General features: G+C 35.6%; 2 protein-coding genes and 1 long non-coding RNA gene across 7 annotated transcripts; all 3 read left to right on the top strand.

The window, feature by feature from the left end:
• The first annotated feature begins 7,020 nt into the window (after positions 1-7,020).
• LOC145037287 (very-long-chain 3-oxoacyl-CoA reductase 1-like) lies at positions 7,021-8,936 on the top strand. Its single transcript, XM_078985913.1, has 3 exons — positions 7,021-7,735; positions 8,312-8,381; positions 8,520-8,936. The coding sequence occupies exons 1-3, from the start codon at positions 7,098-7,100 to the stop codon at positions 8,781-8,783; spliced, it is 972 nt and encodes a 323-aa protein (XP_078842039.1). The 5' UTR covers positions 7,021-7,097; the 3' UTR covers positions 8,784-8,936.
• Positions 8,937-10,510: 1,574 nt separating this feature from the next.
• On the top strand, positions 10,511-14,585 carry LOC145037286 (uncharacterized). Of its 5 annotated transcripts, none has more exons than XR_013678726.1 (10): positions 10,514-10,699; positions 11,119-11,203; positions 11,564-11,811; positions 11,900-12,024; positions 12,772-12,947; positions 13,041-13,132; positions 13,217-13,289; positions 13,403-13,461; positions 13,614-13,694; positions 14,328-14,585. It is a non-coding gene; the product is annotated as an uncharacterized LOC145037286 (long non-coding RNA). The 5 variants fall into 5 exon arrangements; XR_013678725.1 differs by having other exon boundaries at positions 11,530-11,811; XR_013678728.1 differs by having other exon boundaries at positions 10,511-10,699; positions 11,119-11,806.
• A 1,639-nt stretch (positions 14,586-16,224) lies between these two features.
• Positions 16,225-17,133, top strand: LOC145036005 (uncharacterized). Its single transcript, XM_078984496.1, has one exon. It carries the CDS (start codon positions 16,225-16,227, stop codon positions 17,131-17,133), a length of 909 nt encoding a protein of 302 aa, XP_078840622.1.
• Positions 17,134-24,260: the final 7,127 nt, after the last annotated feature.

Below are 24,260 nucleotides of genomic sequence, written 5' to 3'. Positions count from 1 at the left end.
GGCATCATGGTTGGACCACGCCACAGACCTGGTACGAGCAGTGTGAGTGGCGAGGAGCTTCGTCAGATGATTCATGAGGAGGTGGCTGCAGCGATCCGGGCTGAGATTCCGGAGATGTTTGGGTCTATTAAGACCACACTGATGGAGACATTTGATGAGCGGTACGCCGCGTTGACTGAGGCCGCAGCCGCTGTAGCTACCGCAGCTGTGGCCGCTGCCAGACCACAGGGAGGTGACTCGTTGCTGTTTTGGGAGTTCAGCAACACGAAGCCACCTGAGTTTGACGAGACGCACGATCCGATCGCTGCGATGAGATGGATTGCTGGTATCGAGGGATGCTTCTACACTTGTTCATGTCCGGAGCATCTGAGGGTACGGTTCGCTTTGAACCAGCTCCGCCTGGGAGCAAAGGATTGGTGGAAGTTCGTGACGGCGAACTTCACTCTAGCAGAGGTTTCAGCTGTGACTTGGGAGAGGTTTACTATTATGTTCAGAGACGAGTACGTTCCCCGGTGGAGAAGGAACGGTTGGTTCAGGAGTTCTTGACCCTCAGGTAGGGTAATGATTATGTCATGGTGATCACGCGGAAGTTTCATGAGAGGGCGATGTTCTGCCCCGAGCAGGTGTCCACGGAGCAGGCTCGGATGAACCGGTATTTGGGTGTGCCGAGGAGGGATATCCAACGCGTACTCATAAACTTTTACTACCAAGACGTGAGAATAGTAACGAGTTCTAATCACGACGACCCTTCTCTGACGGAGCCTGAGATGATGTCGATGCGCCCTGTAGTTCTGCCAATCTCCGTTCGGCTGTGACCATTCTCTCTTCGAGTGCCATGTATCTTTCCCGATACTCTCTTGTTTCTGCTCGAGCAGCGAGAAGGTCTTGAATGAGTTGGTCTCTGTAGTGGGAGTCTCGTTCCAGATCTCTGGTACGATCAGTGGTAGACTGTACGATGGCGCTTATTTCCCTGACCTGATCGGTCATTGTCCTACCTTGATCATCCATACTTTCTATTCGCTGGGTCATGACAGGGAGGGCTCTGTCAACTGGTCCACCATGGATGAGGTCATAATAACCTCGTTGGTAGCCATATGGTGACCGCTGGCGTTGTTGTCGGCTCCACCTTTCGATCGTCGTTACCCAAGGGGGTTCAGGTCCATTGTATCCAAAACGGTGTGCGGGTACCCTCGCGATGTAAGGAGGGTTGAATACCTCCGGTTGTTCCTCCATTTCGTTCCATACCATGACTATATCATCGTTTTCCTCTTCTTCTTCTCTATCTTCCTCATCTTCTTCTTGTTCTTCGTCTTCCTCCTCTTCTTCTTGTTCGTCTTCCTCCTCGGGTTCCTCTTCGGGATCCTCCTCGATTTGTTGCTCAGGCTCATCATCAATCTACCCCGCGTTTCCTTGATTGGGAAAGTACGGGTCCCCGGGTATGTGAAATCCTGCCATGTCGTCTGCATGAGAAACGGGGGGTTAAGAAGTACATATCGGAAAAATAATAACATGGCGCTATAGAAACGTACAAATACTCCTATAGTATTTTTAAATGTTTATATTTGGTTCTTAGCGTGTTCTTTGTAGAGCGTAGTTAGCTTATTAGATTTGTCGCCCATTACGACTATTCCCTAGTGTGCGTAAGTTACTTCTCGGACGGATATAGTTGATCAGGCTATATCCTTCCCAGAATTGATTACACATGCTTAGGCGTACTAGTAATGTTCAACTCCTCCTCTTTCAATTTATGTTCTCCTTAGTTATGACACTGCGCGAGTATATAATGCATGTAGGTACACTTTAAAACAAGAAACAATTTGTTTTCTAAAGGTACAACTCGTTAAAATGTTTTAAGAATCAGAGACTTTTAGTCTCAAATATGTTTATAGTTTGTATATCTTATGTGGTTTGCCATACTTAATTCACTATAAATCGTGCTCTGGTACCAATCTGTCACACCCCCAAACCAAGGATGGCGGAAACGTCCGGGGGTGGAGGACTTCATGTATAGTATCATAACCACAATTTCAATAGTAATTTAAGCAAACACAACCAACATATATATAATTGAAAAAGTTACATCACTTGTATGAATTACATGTTTCAAAATCAATTACAATATGTTTACAAAATATGAAAAGTTTGACACCTTAACGTCCCATCCTCAAAAGCACTTCGTTACCTGTTTAGCGATTTCCTGAGAATACAAGTTGTTTGAAAAAGTGTCAACACGAGGGTTGGTGAGTTCATAAGAGATTTCTTTAGAGAAGTAACCCATTTTCCTTGTAAAAGCGATGAAAAATGTATTTAAAAGAAAATCCAATATTTTCTTTAATGTGTGTATGTAGTTCTATATCGTGAGTGATGTGTAATCATAAATACCTAGACCGAGAGTGTATGGTATTATCTGTATTTATTGATATAAAAGTGATTTTAAATCGACATAAAACCCCTTTTGTTTTATAAAAAAAATATCCCGTAAACTTTATTGATTGTTAGCTCCCTATGTGAGTCGCTATAACCATACAATGACTAGAGGTAACCTGCACAACGTCTTTTAGACGCCCTGATCCTATGACTCTTGTCACCCGTGGACCTGCCGGTCCAGCTGTAGCTAGCAGCGAGGTGTGGGATGTCAACCCCAATATAGATCTATACACAATTATCACACTCTCCCTACAAGAGATTTTGGTTATGACTTACAAGAATTTAGGGATCCCGTACTCGGACGTACGGGGAGAGATAGTCTCACATCCTGAGTTAACAAGTTTATGTGTAGTGTGTATGAGTGTAGAACCTTTTTGTATGAATGTACCCTTTTTGTACGAGTGTGTTATGTGATGAATCTTAAACTATACCTATTATAGTTTATCCAAAACGTTTGTAGTGTATAAAAACTCTTTTATGAAATTGCAATAATGCTATGAATCCATAAACTATGCTTATTATAGCTTAATATACGTGATTTAAATAAAAAGAATAATCTTATAATGAGTGATTAAGTTTCAATTTATGAAGATAAACTAACAAGTAAACACATTCAATATTTAGAACTTATTGTTATACACTTTGCTCAACATAATACAAAGTGTTATGAAATTTATATGTTGTTAACTAACTTTAACCTTTATGCACTGTTTTGCAAAAATCATAGAAAAATCATACGAAGTCGAAAACTGAATCCGTAAATTCTGAGAGTTCCCAAAATGTGTCTAGTTTACTCATAATTTTTATCATGATTTTTAATGACCTCCAACTTGGGTGAAAAAGTCCATAATCACAGACTGGTCCGGATTGGTGTTTGAAATGATAGACAGTTTTGTAAAAATCACCATAAATTGTAGAAAAATCGTATAGAGATGTGAAAGTAGTCATTTTAAATCTATGAACTTGAAATATTTTCACCTTATAGAGTTTTGAAAACAAAAATGTTTAAGTTGCCCAAAACAGTCCGTGAATGGAGTTGAACTTTTATGATGAAGGATGTTAGCAAAAGTTTACTTATGTTCTTGGTGTTTTAACTTGTATTCCCCCCATAAAAACTTGAGAAAACATGAAAATGTAGGGGTATGAACTCACCTTAAGTGATTTCAGTAGATGATTGTTGAAGAATGGAAGTGTTTAACTCAAGAACACTTGGAGATGCCTTGAAGATTTTCGAGAATCTAACATCATAGTTATGGAGTTTGTGTAAGCAATCAATGATTTGAGTAGAATGAAGTGCAATAATCACAAGGAGGATGAATTATAGTTACCAAGAGTGGAAGAACACTTGATAATCAGACTTGAATCTCGAATTTGGTAGAGAAAGTTTGAGAGAAAAGTGGAGTTGGATCCTTGGTGAAATGAGGGCAAATGAGAGAAGTGAGGAGAGAGGATGTTTTATTCCAGCTCTAAAAACGTGGGAATGGGTGGTAATTGAGTGTAAGGGACATTGAAGTGACCTAGGTAAGGTGGGGAGGTGTGGCTGGTCATAGAGTGGGTGTGGGGGTGGTTGCTTGTGACATAAGATAAGTCAAGGTCAACACTCCACCTTAAATAAATCACCCAATAGATTTTTATTATTTAAATAATGATTTTTATGAAAATATGATTAAATTATGAATATTTGGGGCTTATTTTGTTAAAATATGAGTTTGGGTGAAAATTCCGCATTAAAATCTCGAAAAACAGGCTTAAAATATTAAAAATATCAAAATTGGGCGAAAAACGTCAATTTTCTGAAGTCTGGCCGAGGTTTCGGTCTTTTGATGCCAAAACCGAGAGAAGAGAGGGGAAGAACTGAGAGAGGCAAGGAACCGAGAGGGGAGGGGCAGAGACCGAGAGGAGAGAGCAGAGACCGAGAGGAAAAGCAGAGACCGAGAGGAGCGAGTAGAGGCCGAGAGGAGCGAGCAGAGACCGAGGCTCGGTTTCAGTCCTGGTTACTTTCGGTCCAAGGGGCTCGGCCCTAAGAGGCTTCGGCTTCTTGAGAAGGGTTTCGGTTCCTAAGGTCCATTTTTCTCGTTTTTACCCCGTTTTAAGCCGTTTTTGACCCGGTTAAGGGTTGGGATGGCCCGAAAGACTATAAAAAGTCCAAGGAACTTTTGAGAGAGATTTGGGAGAGATTTCACATACTTGGAGAGATTTGGGAGAGATTTGACATTCTTGGAGAGATTCCTCATACAAAGAGATATTTGAGAGAGATTTCACATACTTGGAGAGATTTGGGAGAGATTTGACATTCTTGGAGAGATTCCTCATACAAAAAGATATTTGAGAGAGATTTCACATTCTTGGAGAGATTTGGGAGAGATTTGACATAGAGAGAGATAGAGTGAAAACGATTAAGAGAGTTCCATGTGTGACAATTGTGAGTGTTTGGCTCCGCAACGCAAGGTTCTTGAGCCCCGTTAAGTCATGATTAAGGATCCTACACACTCCCGATGAGTATGCAACATGGTTTTATCAGCTTAGTTCATTGATTAGCACTAAGACTCAGGAAATTTTAACACAAGAACTTTTCCCAAGTGATGTTTTCCCATTAATATAGCAAGTTATGCAGTAATTACATAACACAAATCCTAATACACAAGGTTTAATTGAGTTGACCGGTTTGACTTGATGACTTGACTTTACTCTAGATTGACGATTGTCACAGGAAGCGGGAAACACGCTCTAGTACAATTAAAATTGAACACATACAGATTGTCTGTAGATCTCGCTGCTCGATTTAGATGGATAACAATATCCCTGGTTGTAGTCAGTTAAATGGTCATAAGAAAAATCTATTTAAGAATTAGGGCCAATCATGATAATAAAGTTATAATTAGATATATGCATGTATCATGTCATTGGTAAATTGTCCAAATCGTGTCACAAATGTTTCGTGTTTAAGCGGAGCACAATACTGGTGATCGATTAGACAAAGATGTGAATATAAGGGTACCGACAAGTGGAATAAGGTTGTCCAACAACTTTGATCCCAAATCACTCTTAAAGTTAGCTATTATTTTTGTTTTTGTTAAGTTTGTTCATAGTGTTCTTCTAATTTAAATATAAGGGGGAGAATTAAAAATAAAGAAAACAAACAAAAATCAGAAAATTCAAAATAAAAAATAGTGTTATTTCTGTTTTATTTCTTGTTCATAAAAATAAAAAATCCAAAATATTTTTGTTTCTGTTTTATTTCTTTTTTCAGAAAATATAAAAAATCTAAAAATATTTTTGTTTTTATTTTAATTTGTGTGCTAAGTTTTCTTTTAGTTTTGTTTTGTCTTGAAAAGTGATTTCAGGTATAGATAAGACTCATGGAGTTTGTGTCGAAGATTTCTGAGTCAAGGCTTCGTCCGTGAGCATCGAAGAATTCTCATTCGAAGGAGCAAGAAATGAAGATCATTCTTTCAACATTCAATCCTTCAACCCCAGAAGCAAGGTGAAGCAGAAATTGAAGATTATGTGACGGATTACATTGAAGATCATTCTTGAAGAATTGCCCAAGTGCTCAAGATGAAGTCATTCATTGAAGATAAATGCTTAAGCCAAGCTCTCGATGAAGATTGACAAGAAGAGTCAACTACTTTTTAGGGGTAGCTTGTTGGGTCATTTAAGAAAAGAAAGCTATAAACCAAGGGGGAGATTGTTGGGTCAAAATATGGTTTGTACTTTGCTTATCTAGGCAATTATATTTTCTGTAATATTTTATGAGTTTACGGTCAGGTTTACGGACAGGGAGGTGTTTACGGGCCGTAAACCCTGTTTATGGTCCGACCGTAAACCCATTTACGGCCCATGTTCAGTTAGCTCATATTCCCTAGTATATATAGGTGTTAGGGGTGAGGAGTAGAGATTGATGAACATGAAAAGAGAGAAACTAGAGAACATTTTGTGTGTGTGAATCTTTTGTATCCGGATTTTCATTCTAATCAATTAATACATAGATTCATCATATTCTTCTTCTTCTTCTCTTCTATTTTATCTGATATCATCCATTTGATTGGGATTCCGCACCATCAAACGGATCTGATTGATACTCAAACATTTTAGAGACTTACGTAAAAAGATAATAAGATTCGAACAAATGATATTTAACAAAAAAAAAAAAAAAAAAGTCGCATAAATAGGCTACCTACTCTAGCCGCATGCTATTTAAAAAAAAGAGGCCTACCCTGGCTACCTTCAATTTCATTTAAAACTTGTTAAATAATATTTATAACAATTAGCAAAAACACTTCATCTTGTAAAATTAATATTGACAGTTATATGCAATGTTCCTACTTTCACTTTAACAATTTGGAGAATTTAGAATAAATCCATGTTGAAAAAACCTTTATTCAATATATGTAGGGTTTTTTTTTTTAATTTATTTTTTGATGGACCACTTTAAAAAAAGTTTTGGAACTTTGAGTGATATATCCCATAATGACGCTCTGACTGTTATTTTGCTGTATTTGGAATCATACCCCACCCCAACTGCTATCAACCAAACTTTTAATGCTCATTAATAGGAGTAAAGCTTATATTCATTAAAATACTGCATGTAAATTTCATGACTTAAAATATCTAAGCGACTATTCACCTTCCCTTCCACAACAAAATAACCTCTTTCTAACTCCATCTTCATGGACTTCTCTTCAACGCAAGACCTCAAATCTCAACCTTTATGGCTCCTTCTTCCACTCGCTCTTGCTTTTCTTTCTCTACTAAAATCATCCCTTCAAATCTTGAATTGGGTGTTCGTTAATTTCCTCAGACCCGCTAAAAACCTCAAGAAATACGGGTCATGGGCATTGGTTACGGGTCCTACAGATGGTATTGGTAAAGCCTTTGCCTTCCAACTGGCCAGTAAAGGACTAAATTTGGTTCTTGTGGGTCGGAATCTTGCTAAACTAAACGATGTTTCAGATTTAATCCGTACTAAATTCAAACAAACCCGAATCAAAATTGTCGTGGTTGATTTTAGTTGTGATTTAGATCATGGGATTGAAAGGATTAAGGAAACGGTTGATGGTATAGATGTTGGGGTTTTGATAAATAACGTTGGGGTTTGTTATCCTTATGCTAGATTTTTTCATGAAGTCGATGATAAGTTGATGTCTGATTTAATTAAGGTTAACGTTGAAGGGACGACTAAAGTTACAAATGTCGTCTTGACTGGAATGATCAAGAGAAAGAAAGGAGCTATTGTTAATATTGGGTCGGGTGTTGCAGTTGTTATGCCTTCTAGTCCTCTTTATGCACTTTATGCTGCTACTAAAGCGTAAGGTCCTTCGTAATTATCTGGTGATAATCTAAAAATGTTGTTTCAGGTTGAAGTACGAACATTACTTTTCTTGCTCTTAACATATCGAAATCTACCCTCTTACCATTCTTATAAAAGAAGAGATTCTTTAATAATTGAATAATATCCTTTGAATAGAGGACAAATATTCTTGGAACATGCGACATGCCTCTTCAAGAATATTTGTTTTATACCATTTGTATTTTGTAGAGGATGGTGAACCCATGTTTTGTTTTCTATTTTAGGGATGCATAATCATTACATTTTTTTTTTCATATAACAACATTATAGTAAATTTTAATCACTTTCTCTTTACATTACAAAACACTTAGCAAAATCATTTTTAGCATGCCCGGTTTACAAGCTAGGCGTGTCCATATCTTTATATGCTTAATTAGGGGAAGTGTTGCATAATTTTTATGTGGTTATGTATTTCTGAAAAGAAGTTAACGTACGAATTTTGGGTCTTGAGTTGGAATAGCGATGCTTAAGAATCAAACTCATTGTTTTTTTTTTTTTTTTTTTTTTTTTTTTTTTTTTTTAAATTTTTTTTAGTTACATCAATCAATTTTCAAGGTGCCTCTATGTCGAATACAAGAATAGTGGTATCGATGTGCAGTGTCAGGTATGCTCATCTTTTGAAACTAAGATTTAATTTTCTTTACCATTATTTTAGTCGACATAATTGACACTCGATGACTTGTTGATTTGGTAACAACTGGGTTTGATCCCTTATTGATTGTGTGCACAAAATGTTTAATAGATACCCTTGTATGTGGCAACAAAGATGTCTTCCCGTAGAAGGGCATCCTTGTTTGTTGCATCAACAGATGCTTATGCTCAAGCTGCCATACGTTTTATTGGTTATGAACCACAATGCATGCCTTATTGGCAACATTCGATCTTGTGGGCTTTTGCAAGATTGTTACCAGAGTACATTATTCAAGGTTGGTGGATGGGTATGTGTCTAGGATTTCGCAAAAGAGGACAACAAAAAGACTCTGGGAAGAAAAATGTACACAATTGATATATGATGTTTGTTGCATATCTAATTCTTGTTCTAGAGATTGTATTTGTAGTACGTATAGTACGTGGATATATGAATTAATGATTGATTGTTTACTACTTACTAGAGATGATTTGTATGGTATGATATATGAATGATTGATTGTTTATTTCATTCAATAATTCATGAAAGATTTGTGACAAAATTAATCCTCTTAAAAGTTTAATATTAATTGTTTTATTATATGTACGTGGTTATGTTTGAAAATTTTGATGTAGCACGACTCGCCAGCTGCTTATATAAGATGCTTTAAAAATATAAGACAAAAACGTTTGTCCAACCTTGAATACAAATATTGCTAATTTATTTTATGAATTTTTTTCATCTATCCACACTTATTAGTTTTTAGCATCTTTATAATACAAAAATCACAATTAATTACACAATTTGAATTTTAGTTAGAGAATAACCCTATTGACAAGCACGGTAATTAGTAATATATATGTACACTACAAGAAATATACCCTTTAGCGGTGACACTATTACCGGCGACAAGGGGCATTATCGGCGATTCTAGATATTGTCGCCGGTAATAGTGTCGCCACTAAAGGGTTGCCACCCGAATCAGCGCTTTCCCCCTCTGTTACATCTGAACCGTTCGATGAGATATCCAATCCAACGGGTGGGGTGTCTTATCTTGTCTAACCTAATACCGGCGACATATGTGTTGCCGCTAAAAGTTAAAAAAAGTCGTCACTAATAGTTCACTAAAAATAACGCGGTACCCTTCCCTCTAGTTTGTCGCTGCTATTAGTGATTGTCACCCGTAAAGGGTTCTCTGTCGCCGCTAAATGAATCGCCGCTATTGCCTCTCGTAGATTAAAAAAAAACACACGCAGAAACCCTCCATTCTTCATTCTTCATTCTGTTTGCTGCATTGTTGCCCTTCGCCATTTGCTACTATCGCTGACTTTCTCTTCAATTTGCTTGTTCCAAGCAAATTTCTCTAGGTGTGGTTAAAGTTTTTGGAACCAATTTTTAACTCCATTTCTTGAAGAAACGTAAGTTGATTTGGTAATTTCATTTTTAATTTGTATGTTAATTTCGATTTGTAGCTTCATCTAGTAATTGAATGGTAATAAATTGTTCATATTCTTGTTTTTTGTGTTGTTGTTTTTTATTAGAAGTAAATTGTTCAATTTCTTGTTTGTGGTGATTGAATGGCAATTAGTTGTATAACTTCCACTTGTAGTTTAGCCTTTAGGGACATTTGATGATTATTAAAAGCTGAATTTGATGACTAAATTGCAATAAATTGTTCAATTTCAGTGATTTTGGTGGTGTTTTTCAGTTTTTCCGGTAAAGGTACTTTCGGGTGAAGACTAGTTTTTCCAACTACATATCCGTTGATTTCCACCACTACAAGTTCTATTATTTCATTTTTTTGTGAATTTTGTATTTATATGTGAAATTATGTGAAAATTGTCATATGTGAAAATTAGATTGTATATTTGCATATTTGTTTGAATATATGTGAAATTGATGTATATATGCTAATGTATGTGTGTTTGATGTATATGTGACTATAAAAAAAATGATATTTAGTGGCATACGTTTTTAATGACACATCTTTTTTATGCCACTATATTATGTTTTTTGTTGCATATTTTATGTACAATTATAAAATTAATTGATCTAATGACGCTTAATTAACGATTTATGCCACTAATACTTATAAGAAGTGCCCTAAAGTTATTAAATGTCTGTTTTCCTAAAAGAAGTCTTCGTGTTTGATTCTGGCATCTCACCATAGATCTATCTATCGATTAAGTCAACGGATGCTTCAAGTAGCTAACCAATGATCGAGACAAACGCAAGAACCCTAATTGATCGCATGTTTAAGAGTTCAAAGGCGATTCCTACAAGGTTAATCAATGGTGAGATTTTTTCTTCATCTTCTCTTGTTGTCCTCCTTCATCTGTGTCTTGCTTTATCATCACTGATTGATGCCCAACCCCACCCTTTGTCACTAATGAATGGCGAGAATCGGCATTGCTTGCGTCCTTCGGGCCCAAACCGTCCCATCCAGTACTCGTGAACCCTAGCAGTGGTCAAAATTGCATTTAGGCCGAATACTGTTCTGAATTTCATCTATATTTTAGTTTCAGTTCATTTCTTATTACATTTTCACCCTCTATCAGTGTTCAGAGCTTTTACTGTTTCATACTTGATATTTGATAAGTCGACCACCAAGTGTTCGATGAAATTCCTTAGTGAGAAAGAACAATGTATATACGCCCTTTATTCGTCACTGTTACAACTGTTGTAATTTTTATTCTTTTTGTTAATTTTGAAGGTGAAGTTAGAAGAGAAGGATTTATCATAGGAAGTTTGAGCAACCTGTACATGGTTCCAACATGTTGCTCGCCATAGACGGTGAGGTATACATTTTATTTTTATTTTTATTACATATGCTAGGAATTGTATTTTTTTGTTGTGAACAATAATGTTTCCTCCTTAGTTTGCTATTATTGGCTACTTTTACTTAATCGTTGTTGGCATAATCACTTGAGCTACTGATACTCTTAGAGCTAAAAGAACATTCTGATATGATAAAGACTTGTTGTCTTTTTTATTAGACTTTAATGAAAAGTAGATGATGTATTATCTGAAAGGCTTTCTTATGCAATGCCTTCTTTAGTTGGGAATTTGTTCTTGTATATTTAACTTATGTGTCTAATGGTCGTGATATGGCAAACAATCTAAGGTATGAAATGAGTTGTTATCTCTATTGAATGAAGATAACCACAATTATGATAACTAAAAGATGGGAGAATATCATATCAAACCAAAGAAATGCTCCAAATGCAAGTGGAATTGCATCAAGTAGAAAAGTTTTTGCTCTTCCAAATTGGTCAGCTAGAGATCCTCCTGTAAATGAACCAACTGTGGCACTAGCGAGAGTTGAGCTAACAATCCATCATGTATATACAACTTATGGGTGAATGATGAAGGCATTTATGAATTAAACTTTGACGAGGATGGTGAGGTATTATTATTAATTTTATGAGATACTATGATTTTTTTATGTAATAATATGATTAATTGTTTTTTTGATATATGATATAAAATTGAAGGATTTCACCAAAGGTGACACAAACAAACCATGCAAGCTACTACTTTCTTGGGTTATAAGGATGAGATGGTTGTTATTATCATCGATGTAAACTCACCCTACTTATAAGCCTTTCGAACTCTTCAGGTCCGTTTTCTGCTATAAATTTCTCTGTAGTGGTTAAAATATCATCTGGTTTACCAAAAATGCCCTTGTTTCGCGGTAAATACCATATTTTAACTTGTGGATTTCTGTAAATTGTTTGATGAAATGCATGCTTATAAACATAAGCAGCTCCATTGAAATAAGACAATACTAACCAGCATGTGGCAAATAGCCTAACATATGGACATATTGGGAACCTGAACCATGGAAAATCTTGTTAATTTACTCTAACCTTTTACCATTTATTAGACAATAACAAACTTGATTTATCATATAATTTAATAGAAGTACATAGTTATCTATAATTAAATAAAATTAAATTAAATAATACAATAAAAGATGTCGACGCAAAAGAAACAATTGTTTTCGAGATATTTTATAATAATAAAAATGTTTGTATTTGATTCTTTTAAATGTATAGTTTTTAAAAGGGTATTTCCTTCTTTTCTTTAAATCTTTCAACGAGAACCCTTGATCATCTCAGGGCCAAGCAGAAACAAACGACCCTCCAATGCATTCAATTTATCATCTTTGATTGTCTGTTAATAAACAAACGTCCTTTAATGTCATTTTACATTTTTCAGTTATCAGTTAAAATCAGCCTTCCAGCTAGTTTGCCAAATACAACCTAAGTGTTGTTTGTATTGGATAAATGATGTTTTTGATGGTTTTCATATACTCCTCACATTATGAACACTGGCTTCAAGTTTCTTTATATGGCCATTGTAGGTCACACCACATAGAACAACCTTCTTCCTTTTTTGCACCGGAAGTGTTAGTGTTAATTGATTGGTACAAATTTGGGGAAAACATGATAACCATGGTGATGATGTTTGAGAGGGAAGTCCTTTAAAATCTTCTTGATATGGATTTCTTACAATTTTGTACGCGCAATATCTACGTAGGTTAGTAAAGTACAATTCTATTTCAAGGCAAAATGTTATGAATTTATCTATTTTAAAGTATCATTTACTAATCTTTTTTTTTTTGGATTTTAGCATTCACAATGTTTGTAGGTATAACCTTCCCTTTCTTTGGAGGTCTTCTTGGATTTTTCGGAGGCTTAGCATTTGGCCCCACAACTTATTTTGTAAGAATATCTTTCGTGCTTTATAAACATCCACATTTTCTTTAATGTCATTGTCTATTAATTTTTTATTGTGGTTAAATAAAGGTGGAACTGGTAATTTGGTATACCTCCTAGAACAAAGCTTGAAACATGTAGGAGGTGTAAAGGAGCAGGAATGGTTGGTGTTTGTATAATTTAATTTTATAATTATTTTAATCAGAAAAAAAATATTTTTTTTTACTAAATACTAAAATGTGGTTTTGGTTTGTTAACAAATAATGAGTCAAACAGGTCCATTTAGAATCCAGATCACCTGCCCTCAATGTGGTGGAAGTGGAATATATGTCCAGGTATGTAATATGTTGCCTTTCTTTACTAGAAAACTAGTGAGGGGTAAATGCGTAAATTATAAAATTTTCGAAGTACATAATTATCATTTATCCAATACACACTTGAAGTTTGTGTGGTTAATCTTTTTGGCCTTTTGTAAATGAATCAACAGATCACCAAAGGAGCTATCAACTATAACTTCATGGGAAAATACAAAGAAAGCATACGTGGAAGCTAAGTTTACACAAATCAGGTACTGCTTAACAAATAATGCTACTTCACTTCACCATAATAAAGTTAAACATATATGCACACTTTTATGTGTTAAATCCTTTTTACACCAGAGCTTCAAATAGTCAAACTAGTTCTTAATATCCTTATGCCATCCATAATATTGAATATTATTGTTAGTTTGAGCATATCTGACAAGTTTGACATAACTCAAAAGAAGACTATTTTTGCCCTTTTTTCTTATTTTCATATCATAACATCCAACCTATGTTCTTCAGTCAAAAAGGATAAGCCACATCTAGTTACAACCATGGTAATAGTTGCCAAAATTAAAGGATAACAAATAAATTGTTTGATTTAAGATTAGAAAGAGTATGTAATAATTTTACAATGTAATCTCTGAATTCCATATTGTATGTTGCCAACAAGCTTTAAACTTGTTCCATATTTTGCATCTGTAAGGAGATTCCTTTCACAATATGGATCTCAACATTGGTTTTAGCTTTCTCTAGTATACTTAATCTAGTTTTATTTTTGCAGCTTAATTTTCAGTTGCTTTTGTCTCATTTTGTTCTTATTTTTCAGCTTATTATTTATTTTCTAAAATATTCTTATTTAACTGTATTTTGAATCATCTTTGTTTGTTTTTGGACAGGCAATTGCTAGTATTAATTCTAGAGTACGAGATAACACGATTTAATCAACCTAACATGAAGCGTAGGGAACAAGTTCATCTGCTATTAAGTTTAAAGTTTTTTTTTTTCTTTTTTTCATTTTATTTTTTTACTTTTATTCTTCTTTTTTTTTTTCCGTTACTTTATGTTTAAAATGTAAATGATTCCATATTTAGACATATTTAATTCAAAAAGTTAAAAATATTGATGAAAAACAATGAAATTTTTATTATTTTCTACATGCTACAATTTAATTATTATTATTTTAATTTAATATTATAGATAAAATTTATATAGATATAAATACCCTAAATTATAAAATATCATGAGTATTTACTGGCGTAAAACATGGCACAAAATAATTTTTGTATTATGGCAAATAAAAAAGTGCCACTAAAGTCTTAAAATATGTAATTAAAAGTAGCATGAATTTTTGAATTGAAATATGATTCAATGGTACAAAATATGTGCCACTAAAAACTTTTTTTCTATTGTGACAAATAAAAAAGTGTCACTAAAAACCTAAAGAGCGGCAAAAGCTAAAAGTGTTACTAAAGGGCTTTAGTGGGAGCGTTTCTAGTGGCACTTATTATGTGTGCCGCGGATTCTTTGAAAAACCTTTAGTGACATTATTTTGGGTTTTTAGTGGCACTTTTTGTGTGCCACTAAATGACATATTTTTTGTAGTATTTGGTAGAAATTATATGTATTTGTTATAAGTAGGATGTTATTGTGTGTATGTGAATGTATGTATGTTTATTGTAAATGTGGTATATGATTGTGAAACTTTTGTATTTGGTATAAATAGGATGTTATTATTTATATATGTGAAATTATGTGTATTTGGTTTAAGTAGGATTTTATTTTGTGTGTATGTGTATTTATTTGTATTTGGTGTATATGTGGTATATGTATGTAAAAGTATGTGAATTTCATCATCTTATGTATTATGTAAAATTATGTGGTTTTGGTATAAGTAGGATGCTATAATTGGAAAAAAATTATTGTTATAACTTGAAAAAAAAAAGACAAAAACAAATTGATAAAATTGTTTAAAAACTTATATACAAAAACTAGAAAGTTTCTAGTTTTTACCCAAGCTAACTCCAAATTAATTAACCAATAAGTTATATAGTTAACTTATAATCTTCAAATTAAGTTATACGGTTATATTTTTATAACCAATAATAATCAGTTACCATAAAAATAGGTTAAAGGATGCTATAATTGAAAAAAAAATTTATTGTTATAATTGGAAAAAAAAACAAAAAAAATTATAAAATTGTTTAAAAACTTATATATAAATACTAGAAACTTTCTAGTTTTTAAATGTTTTATTTGCAACATATTTATATAATGTTATAAATTATATATATTAATCTCGACGGTAAAAAAGAACAACACAACAACATAATATATATGTAAAAGTATGTGAATTTCATGTTCTTATGTATTATGTAAAATTATGTGGTTTTCTTATAAGTAGGATGCTATAATTGAAAAGAAAATAAAAATTAATTATTGTTATAATTGGAAAAAAAAATACAAAAAAAATGTTATATAGTTTCTACCCAAGCTAAACCCAAATTAACCAATAAGTTATATAGTTAACTTACAATAGTAATAAATGTTTTTTTTATGGATCTTTGACCCTTTTATTTAATATTTACAACTTTTGCATATATAAATTACAAGTAATTGTAACTAAAATTAATTAAAAAAACGCATAAATAAAAATTTTCAATTTAATTTTTTTATTTTTCTAATTTTTTATATTTTTATTATTCTAATTGTAAAAAAATGTGGATTGAAAAAAAAAAAAACAATGCTAATTCTGTATACTAAACTCTAAACCTAAAATTATGTTTCAGCAACATAATGTATATTGATAAAAGTTGGGCTACTAATCAATATCGAAACCATCCCGAGTACCAAGCAGGACTCAAAGCTTTTATCGAGAAGTCGAAGTCACACCTTGATAGTAATGGTAAAATCAGATGTGCGTGTGAAAAATGTGATAACCGTTACTTCAAGTACCCGACTGCAGTTGAACGCCATATATTTATAAATGGTTTCAGTAAATCGTACAAAATTTGGATCTATCATGGTGAATCTTTTATTCCTCCAGTCATCTTGCCAAGTAACCAAATGACCCATTTAATTGACGATGTGATGTGGGAGTCAAGAGAAAATGATACCAACCTTGATGAAGGAACCTCGAATACAAGTGGTAGCGGTATGGATGATAATTTTGCACAGTTGTTGGAAGAAATGGAAACTCAATTGTATCTTGGTTGCATCTTTTCTTCCCTTGAGTTTCTAGCAATGTTAATGCATATCAAGGTGAACAACAAATGGACTGATAGTTCATTTGATCAACTCCTTGAGTTGTTGCAATTAGCATTTCCTAAAGGCAACAAGGTTCCCCTTTCACATTATCTAGCCAAAAAGAAACTAAAGTCTATTGGCCTGGGGTATGAGTCGATACATGTGTGCAAAAATGATTGTTGTCTCTTTTGGAAAGAACACGATTCATTGCAAGTTTGTCCCATTTGTAAAGAGAGCCGATGGATCAATAAAAACATCAAGGGTAAGAAAGTACCTCATAAGGTGTTACGGTACTTTCCTGTGACCCCTAGACTACAACGTTTATATTGTTCGAGGTACACTGCCAAACATATGATTTGGCATAGTACCGGACGTTCAGAAGATGGTGTGATGCTTCATCCTGTTGATGGGGAACATTGGCAAGATTTTGATAAAAAAATACCCCGACTTCTCGAGTGAACCCCGTAACATACGCCTAGGTCTTTCACCTGACGGTTTCAATCCATTTGGAAACATGTGTAATCCACATAGCACATGGCTGATCATACTCACCACATACAATCTGCCACCCTGGCTTTGTATGAAAGAGTCATCATTCATGTTGACTTTGTTGATTCCAGGCCTGAAAGCTCCTGGCAAGGATATGGATGTTTTCCTTAGACCGTTGGTGGAAGAGGTTAAACATTTGTGGAACTCAGGCGTACGTATTAAAGATGTGGCGACAAACACATTCTTCACGATGAGAGCTATGTTGTTGTGGACAATAAACGATTGGCCAGCTCGTAGTAATCTATCAGGTTGGAGTGGGCAAGGGTATAGAGCATGTGCTACTTGCAATGAAGACACTCCTTTGTATCATGCAACAAACAAAGTCGTACATATCGGTCATCGTCATTTCCTAGATGCTAATGATCCGTTAAGAAAGACGTTGGACTTTAACGGGATGAAAGTGACAAGACCCGCTCTGAGACACTTTAGTAATGATGACATACAAGAGCAACTAGGTCGCCTACTAACTCGTAAACTGGGTAAACATCCTGAGCATGGAGTTAGGGAGCCAAAGCGACAAGATTAGGAGTTGAACTGGTCGAAACAAAGCATTTTCTACGAACTCGAGTAATGGTCTTCTCTACAATTGAAACACAACATAGATCTCATTCATGTCTAGAAAAAAGTGGATGAGAGTTTGTTAGGTACTCTTCTAATGAACAATAAAAGCAAAGACACATCAAATGCACGAGAGGACTTGAGAATTCTAAACATTCGGAGAAATGAATGGTTGCAAAAAAATGGTGACAAGTTTCATAGACCCCAAGCAAGATACTCTTTCATGCAATCTACTCGACAACTCTTTTGTCAATTTATAAAAGAGGTTAAACTGTCGGATGGGTTTGGTTCTAACATCAATAAGAAAGTGAACGATACCAATACTAACATTATTGGGTTGAAATCGCATGACCACCACATTCTTATGCAACGTTTGATACCGATTGGAGTAAGAGGGTTGTTAGACAAAGATACGTATACACCTATTGTAGACCTTTGTACTTTTTTCAAGAAACATTGTTCCAGAACATTGAAGGTGGAATATATGAGGAAATCAAAAGTAGACATTATTGCAATCTTTTGCAAGTTAGAATTGATTTATACTCCATCGTTTTTTGACATTATTATTCATTTAGTTTTGCATTTACCTGATGAAGCGATTGTTGGAGGCCCGATATGTATGAGATGGATGTATCCCTTCGAAAGGTATATGAAAAGACTAAAAAACTATGTCAGAAACAAGGCGAAGCCGGAAGGTTCTATAGCTGAGGGTTATGTTGCTGAAGAAGCTTTATCATTTTGTTCGATGTACCTTCAAGATGTAAAGAATCGTCCGGAAAGAAATGAAGATGTTGTCATTGAAAAAACAAAGTTTTGGATGTTTGAGTCTAAATGTCGACCGACCAGCACAACTCAAATAAAAACTCTTAATTTAACGGAAATGAATAACATGGAATGGTTTGTATTGAATAGTTGTGAAGAAGTCACAAAGTATATCAAGTAATTAATCTTATCTCTAACTTCCATCCTTAATTTTTTTTATCTTTTTAAATCTATATCTTTTGGTCATCAACATAGGAAATTCAAATCTGAGCATCCCCAAAGTGATGAAAAGAGAGAATTTCGTGACTGGTTTCGTGAAAAGGTAATATAAATTAATAAACAAATTTGTTTCATTGATCTAATGAATACATAATACATATTAATTTATAATTTCTAGGTTCATCGAATGAAAATAGAAAATTCTCCAGAATTCCACAAAGAGTTGTCGGCTCTTGCAATGGGTCCGCAAATGAATGCTTATTCTTACACCGCATGCATAGTCAATGGTGTTAGGTTTATGGTACATAGTCGTGACACACAACGTACAACACAAAACTCTGGGGTTTTAGCAGTGGGTGAGAAAGGAGAGAAATATTATGGCCAGTTAGAAGAGATTATAGAGTTGAGGTATACACATGATTATTCAACTGTACTATTTCATTGCAAATGGTTTGATACTCGAACAAGAGTTATTTCTAGTGATAATTTCACCAGTATCGACACACGACGCGAAGCATACAAAGATGATCAACTCATATATGCTTTACAAGCCAAACAAGTGTTCTACATCAGAGAGCCAAACAATAGGCATCGGTGTGTTGTCGAGCATGTTAATCATCGAAGTATTTGGGATCTACCATCGAATAATGACCTTGTTCAAAATGTTGACAGTGTCTCACACGAAAATGTAGACAATGTCGATGTACTTCAAAATATCTTTTCATCCGATGCTCAACTTTTTATCGATTTCACCATGTACTTTCAAAACATTCCTAGAGTCATTGTTGATGTAGAAAGTGCAACTGAAGTTCCTCCGCCAACTGGTAGAGTAAATGATGTTTCTGATTGCGAGACTAATTACGATGAGACCGATTTTGATTATTGTGACATCCCCAAAATCTCGGCTAGAAAAGACCGATTTTCATTTATGCTTTAAAAATATTTTCAGAGTAAATCCTTTTGATTTGAAAGAGTTGCGGAATTTGCTCCCAAAAACAAAACATGATAAAACAATGTTTACCAAAGCATTTCATAAAATAAATGTATTTTCATTATAATCAAAACTCGGGGTGTCATGTTCCGATACAGACAAATAAGCATAAACGATAACATTACAAGTCATTCAACAAATATAAACATATACAGACTTGTAAACAAAACAACTGATGGTTCATCCATCTCATGCCCTTGCGCCACTTCCTGTAATACAAATAAAACTGAGTGGGTCAGGCTTGGGAGCCTGGTGAGCATATAGGGTTTTCAACCCACAATAAATAATCATATTTAATTTTCACCAAACAACAATAACCCAATTACCCATTCCCGTTATTCTCACTTTAATGTCCCTAAGACAACTAACATAAGGGACCTAGTCTAAGAATATTTCATCGGGGCGACAACACATGCTTCGGGGGTACCTCAGCAATATAAGTCAAATAAGGCAACCATGAGGGGGGATGGAGTACAGCGAATGAACACCCAAGTTCATTAACACCTACAGGTGGCGAACCTGATAATGTTCCACAAGACTGTCTAGAATAGCCCGTGGTCGTCATCTAAACTCCGCTAGATGACTAAATCAAACAACAACGAGGCCTCTCATCTGTTTATTACACACCAACTATCTACCCATGTTCTACCCAACATATTAGTAGATAAAATAATACATTTGTATACATAGTTTAAAAACCTGTATAACATGCTTTAATCAACACATATTTCACATAACAGATGAGGCACACACACACATAACACTTATCTCATAGAGAATAAATCATATCTATGAGTTAGAAGAAAGTGAATACACATTCACACACATAACCACAAAATTATACACATAATACGTACTCCGTATAAAATACTTAATAATTATGCGTTAGAAGAAAGTAACTACACACTCACTTGATCAGAAGATGATCGGACAACACTACGACTTGCAGAAGTAGTAATCCACAACAGATCTGGAAGATCTCTACAAAAATCGAATTTCTCGCGGGCAGAGCTTCGGCTCGGGAACCGCACTTCTCGGGATCTTCGGGATCTTGGGACTTGCTTCGGGGCTCGGGAATATTACCGGGGCTTCGGGATGGCTTCGGGGGTTTACGCGCAGAGCTTCGGCACAAAAACGAGAGGAAATTAGCAAATAAACTCGGAACGCTCGCATCCTATTTATAGGAGGCTGGAGCCTCGGAGTACGCGGGGTGTACGCGTCCGAATTCGTCACTGCATGCGTCATCCGAAGCCACTTGCTGCGAGTGTCGACACCTTCGGAGTACGCGGGGCGTACTTCGGATCGGATTGCTGACTCCCCTTCGGATAATGCCGGATTTAAAGATTTAATTTAAATACAAAATATTTAATAAACTTTGGAAATTCATATCTTCTTCATACGAACTCTGTTTTCGACGTTCTTTATATCCACGCGAAGGTGAGACTACGCTCTACAACTTTCGTTTAGACTTCGTCAGCTATTTGAATTTATTATTATTATTTATTTTTAATAGGCCGGGACAGAAAATTTCATTATAAATTCATAACTTCTTCGTTTGACGTCCGTTCTCGCCTAACTTTTTATCGCTTTGATACTAACAACGAGATCTTCGATTCTCGTTTAGATCACTAAGGCTAAATATCGCTCTAACGTAAATTTCACTTTTTACGTTATTCAGCAGTGCCGGTTCTGTCGCGAAACTTCGACAGGTCATAACTTCTTCGTTATAACTCGGATTTCGGCATTCTTTATATCTTCGGAAACCTTGTTTCAACTACTACAACATTATCTAAAGATATCAAGTTTATTTTACATTTAAATTTTGATGCTTATTTTTATTCTTAATTAATCAAACCACATAATTAAGAAATTAAGCACAAAACACATAATACTCAAATAATACAATCTTATTATTTGAAAACAGGTTACAAAGGTTAACCTAGACCATTACATTGCTAAAAATGGCAAGCCCGGAAACACAGGCGTTACAATTCTCTCCACCTTAGAATGATTCCGTCCCCGGAATCACACATCAACAAACAAATGCAGATAGCGACTCAACATGTCACTCTCCGTCTCCCAGGTGAGATTCGGCCCATTCGTGTGTTTCCATCGGACAAGCACTAACCCAACCATTTTGCGTCGTAACTTCTTAGTCTTTCGGTCAACAATTGCCTCTAGTTCTTCAATCAACCTTTTGTTCTCATCAATTCTCAATTCAGAAATTGGAATTATATCGGGAACTTCTCCCGTGAACTTTCTCAAATAACACACATGAAAAGTGTTGTGAATTCCATTCAGTTCTTTGGGTAATTCGAGCTTGTAAGCTTGGTTCCCAATCCTCTGAAGAACTTTAAACGGTCCAATAAACCTTGGACTCAACTTTCCCCTTTTACCAAATCTTATAAGTCCCTTCCACGGCGAGACTTTAAGCAAAACCGAATCTCCAACCTCAAAAGTCATCGGTCTTCGATTTTTGTCAGCATAGCTCTTTTGACGATCTTGAGCTGCTAACATTCTTTCCCTAATTATTTTCAACTTTTCAACAGTTTGATGAACCATCTCCGGTCCCATAAACTGCTTTTCCCCAGCCTCAAGCCAACAAGACGGCGTACGACACTTCTGTCCATACAAAGCTTGATAAGGTGCCATCTTAATGCTCGAGTGAAAACTATTATTATAGGAAAATTCTACCAACGGTAAATGTTCATCCCAATTACCTAGGAATTCCAAGGTACATGCTCTCAGCATATCTTCAAGTGTTTGTATTGTTCTTTCACTCTGACCATCAGTCTGCGGATGGTAAGCTGTACTTAAACGTAACTTGGTACCCATTTCCTCTTGTAGACTTTTCCAAAACCTTGAGGTGAAACGGCTATCACGATCCGATACAATCGTTAACGGAACACCGTGAAGCCTCACAATTTCCTTCACGTAAGAATTCACAAGCTTTTCCATAGACCATTTCTCCTTGGCTGCTACGAAATGCGCACTCTTAGTGAATCGATCAACGACCACCCAAATCATGTCGTGACCATTCTTTGTTCTGGGCAGTTTAGTGACAAAATCCATAGCAATGTCTTCCCACTTACTCATAGGCACATGTAATGGTTCTAAACTCCCGTAAGGTTTCTGATGTTGTGTCTTGACTCTCACACAAGTCACACACTTAGCCACATACTTTGCAACATCAAGCTTCATCGTCGGCCACCAGTAGTAGGGTTTCAGGTCCCTATACATTTTAGTGCTACCAAGATGAATTGAGTACATGGTTTTGTGAGCTTCTTCCATCAGAAGATCCCTAATTCTCCTGACTTAGGTACCCAAATACGATCTTGGAATACCTTCAGTCCATGACCGTTTGTACCAAACACCAACGTTTTACCCAAACGTTCCTCCTTTCGGTCATTTTTCTCAGAAGCTTCCTCTTGAGCTTTCTTTATACTTTCCAAAATGGTCGAGACAACTTCAATTGTCAACGCTCTTGGCCTTTTCCTTTCAAGATTGACTTTTCGACTAAGAGCATCAGCAACAACATTAGCTTTACCGGGGTGGTAAAGTATCTCGCAGTCGTAGTCTTTAAGTAATTCTAGCCAGCGTCGTTGCCTCATATTCAATTCCTTCTGATTAAAGAGATATTGGAGACTTTTATGATCAGTAAAAAGTTTGCACTTCGTGCCATAGAGGTAATGCCTCCATATTTTCAGAGCGAAAACTACCGCTGCCAACTCCAAATCATGAGTCGGGTAATTCTTTTCATGCTCCTTCAGCTGTCGAGACGCATATGCTATCACCTTTTCTCTTTGGGTCAAAATGCAACCCAATCCAACACCAGACACATCGCTATAAACAGCGAAGTCTTCAACTCCATCGGGTAGAGAAAGTATCGGTGCCTCGCATAGCTTCTTCTTTATCTTCTCGAATGCTTCTTTATGCTTATCACTCCAAGCGTAAGTAGCTCCTTTGTGGGTCAAAGTTGTCAATGGAGTAGCAATCAAAGAAAAGCCTTGGATAAACCTTCGGTAATATCCGACTAATCCTAAAAAGCTTCGAACCTCCGTGGTACTTTTTGGTTGTTCCCACTTCATTACAGCTTCAATCTTTGCTGGATCAACCATTATCCCTTCTTGGTTGACCACGTGACCCAAGAATTGGGCTTCACGAATCCAAAAATCACATCTGGAGAACTTCACATACAACTTCTCCTTCTTCAAAACTTCTAACACTTCTCACAAGTGTCTGCCATGATCCTCCTGGCCTTTCGAGTAAATCAGAATGTCGTCTATGAACACTATCACGGATTTATCATGGAATGGATTACAAACCCTATTCATTAAATCCATGAATGCTGCGGGAGCATTGGTTAGTCCAAACGACATAACCAAGAACTCGTAGTGTCCATATCTAGTTTTGAATGCAGTCTTCTCGATACCTTGCTCTCTTACCTTTAGCTGATGATATCCTGACCTTAGATCGATCTTCGAGAAATAGCTCGAACCTTGCAATT

The sequence above is a fragment of the Lactuca saligna genome, chromosome 3 (genome assembly GCF_052625555.1).
Source record: "Lactuca saligna cultivar CGN05327 chromosome 3, ASM5262555v1, whole genome shotgun sequence".
Taxonomy (NCBI): domain Eukaryota; kingdom Viridiplantae; phylum Streptophyta; class Magnoliopsida; order Asterales; family Asteraceae; genus Lactuca; species Lactuca saligna.
Note: the sequence above shows the minus strand (reverse complement) of the source record. Positions and strands in the feature narration are given on the sequence as shown.

Bases quoted from the DNA above. Each gene is read 5' to 3' on its own strand.
- LOC145037287 (XM_078985913.1), top strand. From the start codon at position 7,098: ATGGACTTCTCTTCAACGCAAGACCTCAAATCTCAACCTTTATGGCTC. The intron at 7,736-8,311 runs GTAAGGTCCTTC...AATTTTTTTTAG, and splicing joins CTTTATGCTGCTACTAAAGC to TTACATCAATCAATTTTCAA. The intron at 8,382-8,519 runs GTATGCTCATCT...AATGTTTAATAG, and splicing joins GTATCGATGTGCAGTGTCAG to ATACCCTTGTATGTGGCAAC.
- LOC145036005 (XM_078984496.1), top strand. From the start codon at position 16,225: ATGTATATTGATAAAAGTTGGGCTACTAATCAATATCGAAACCATCCC.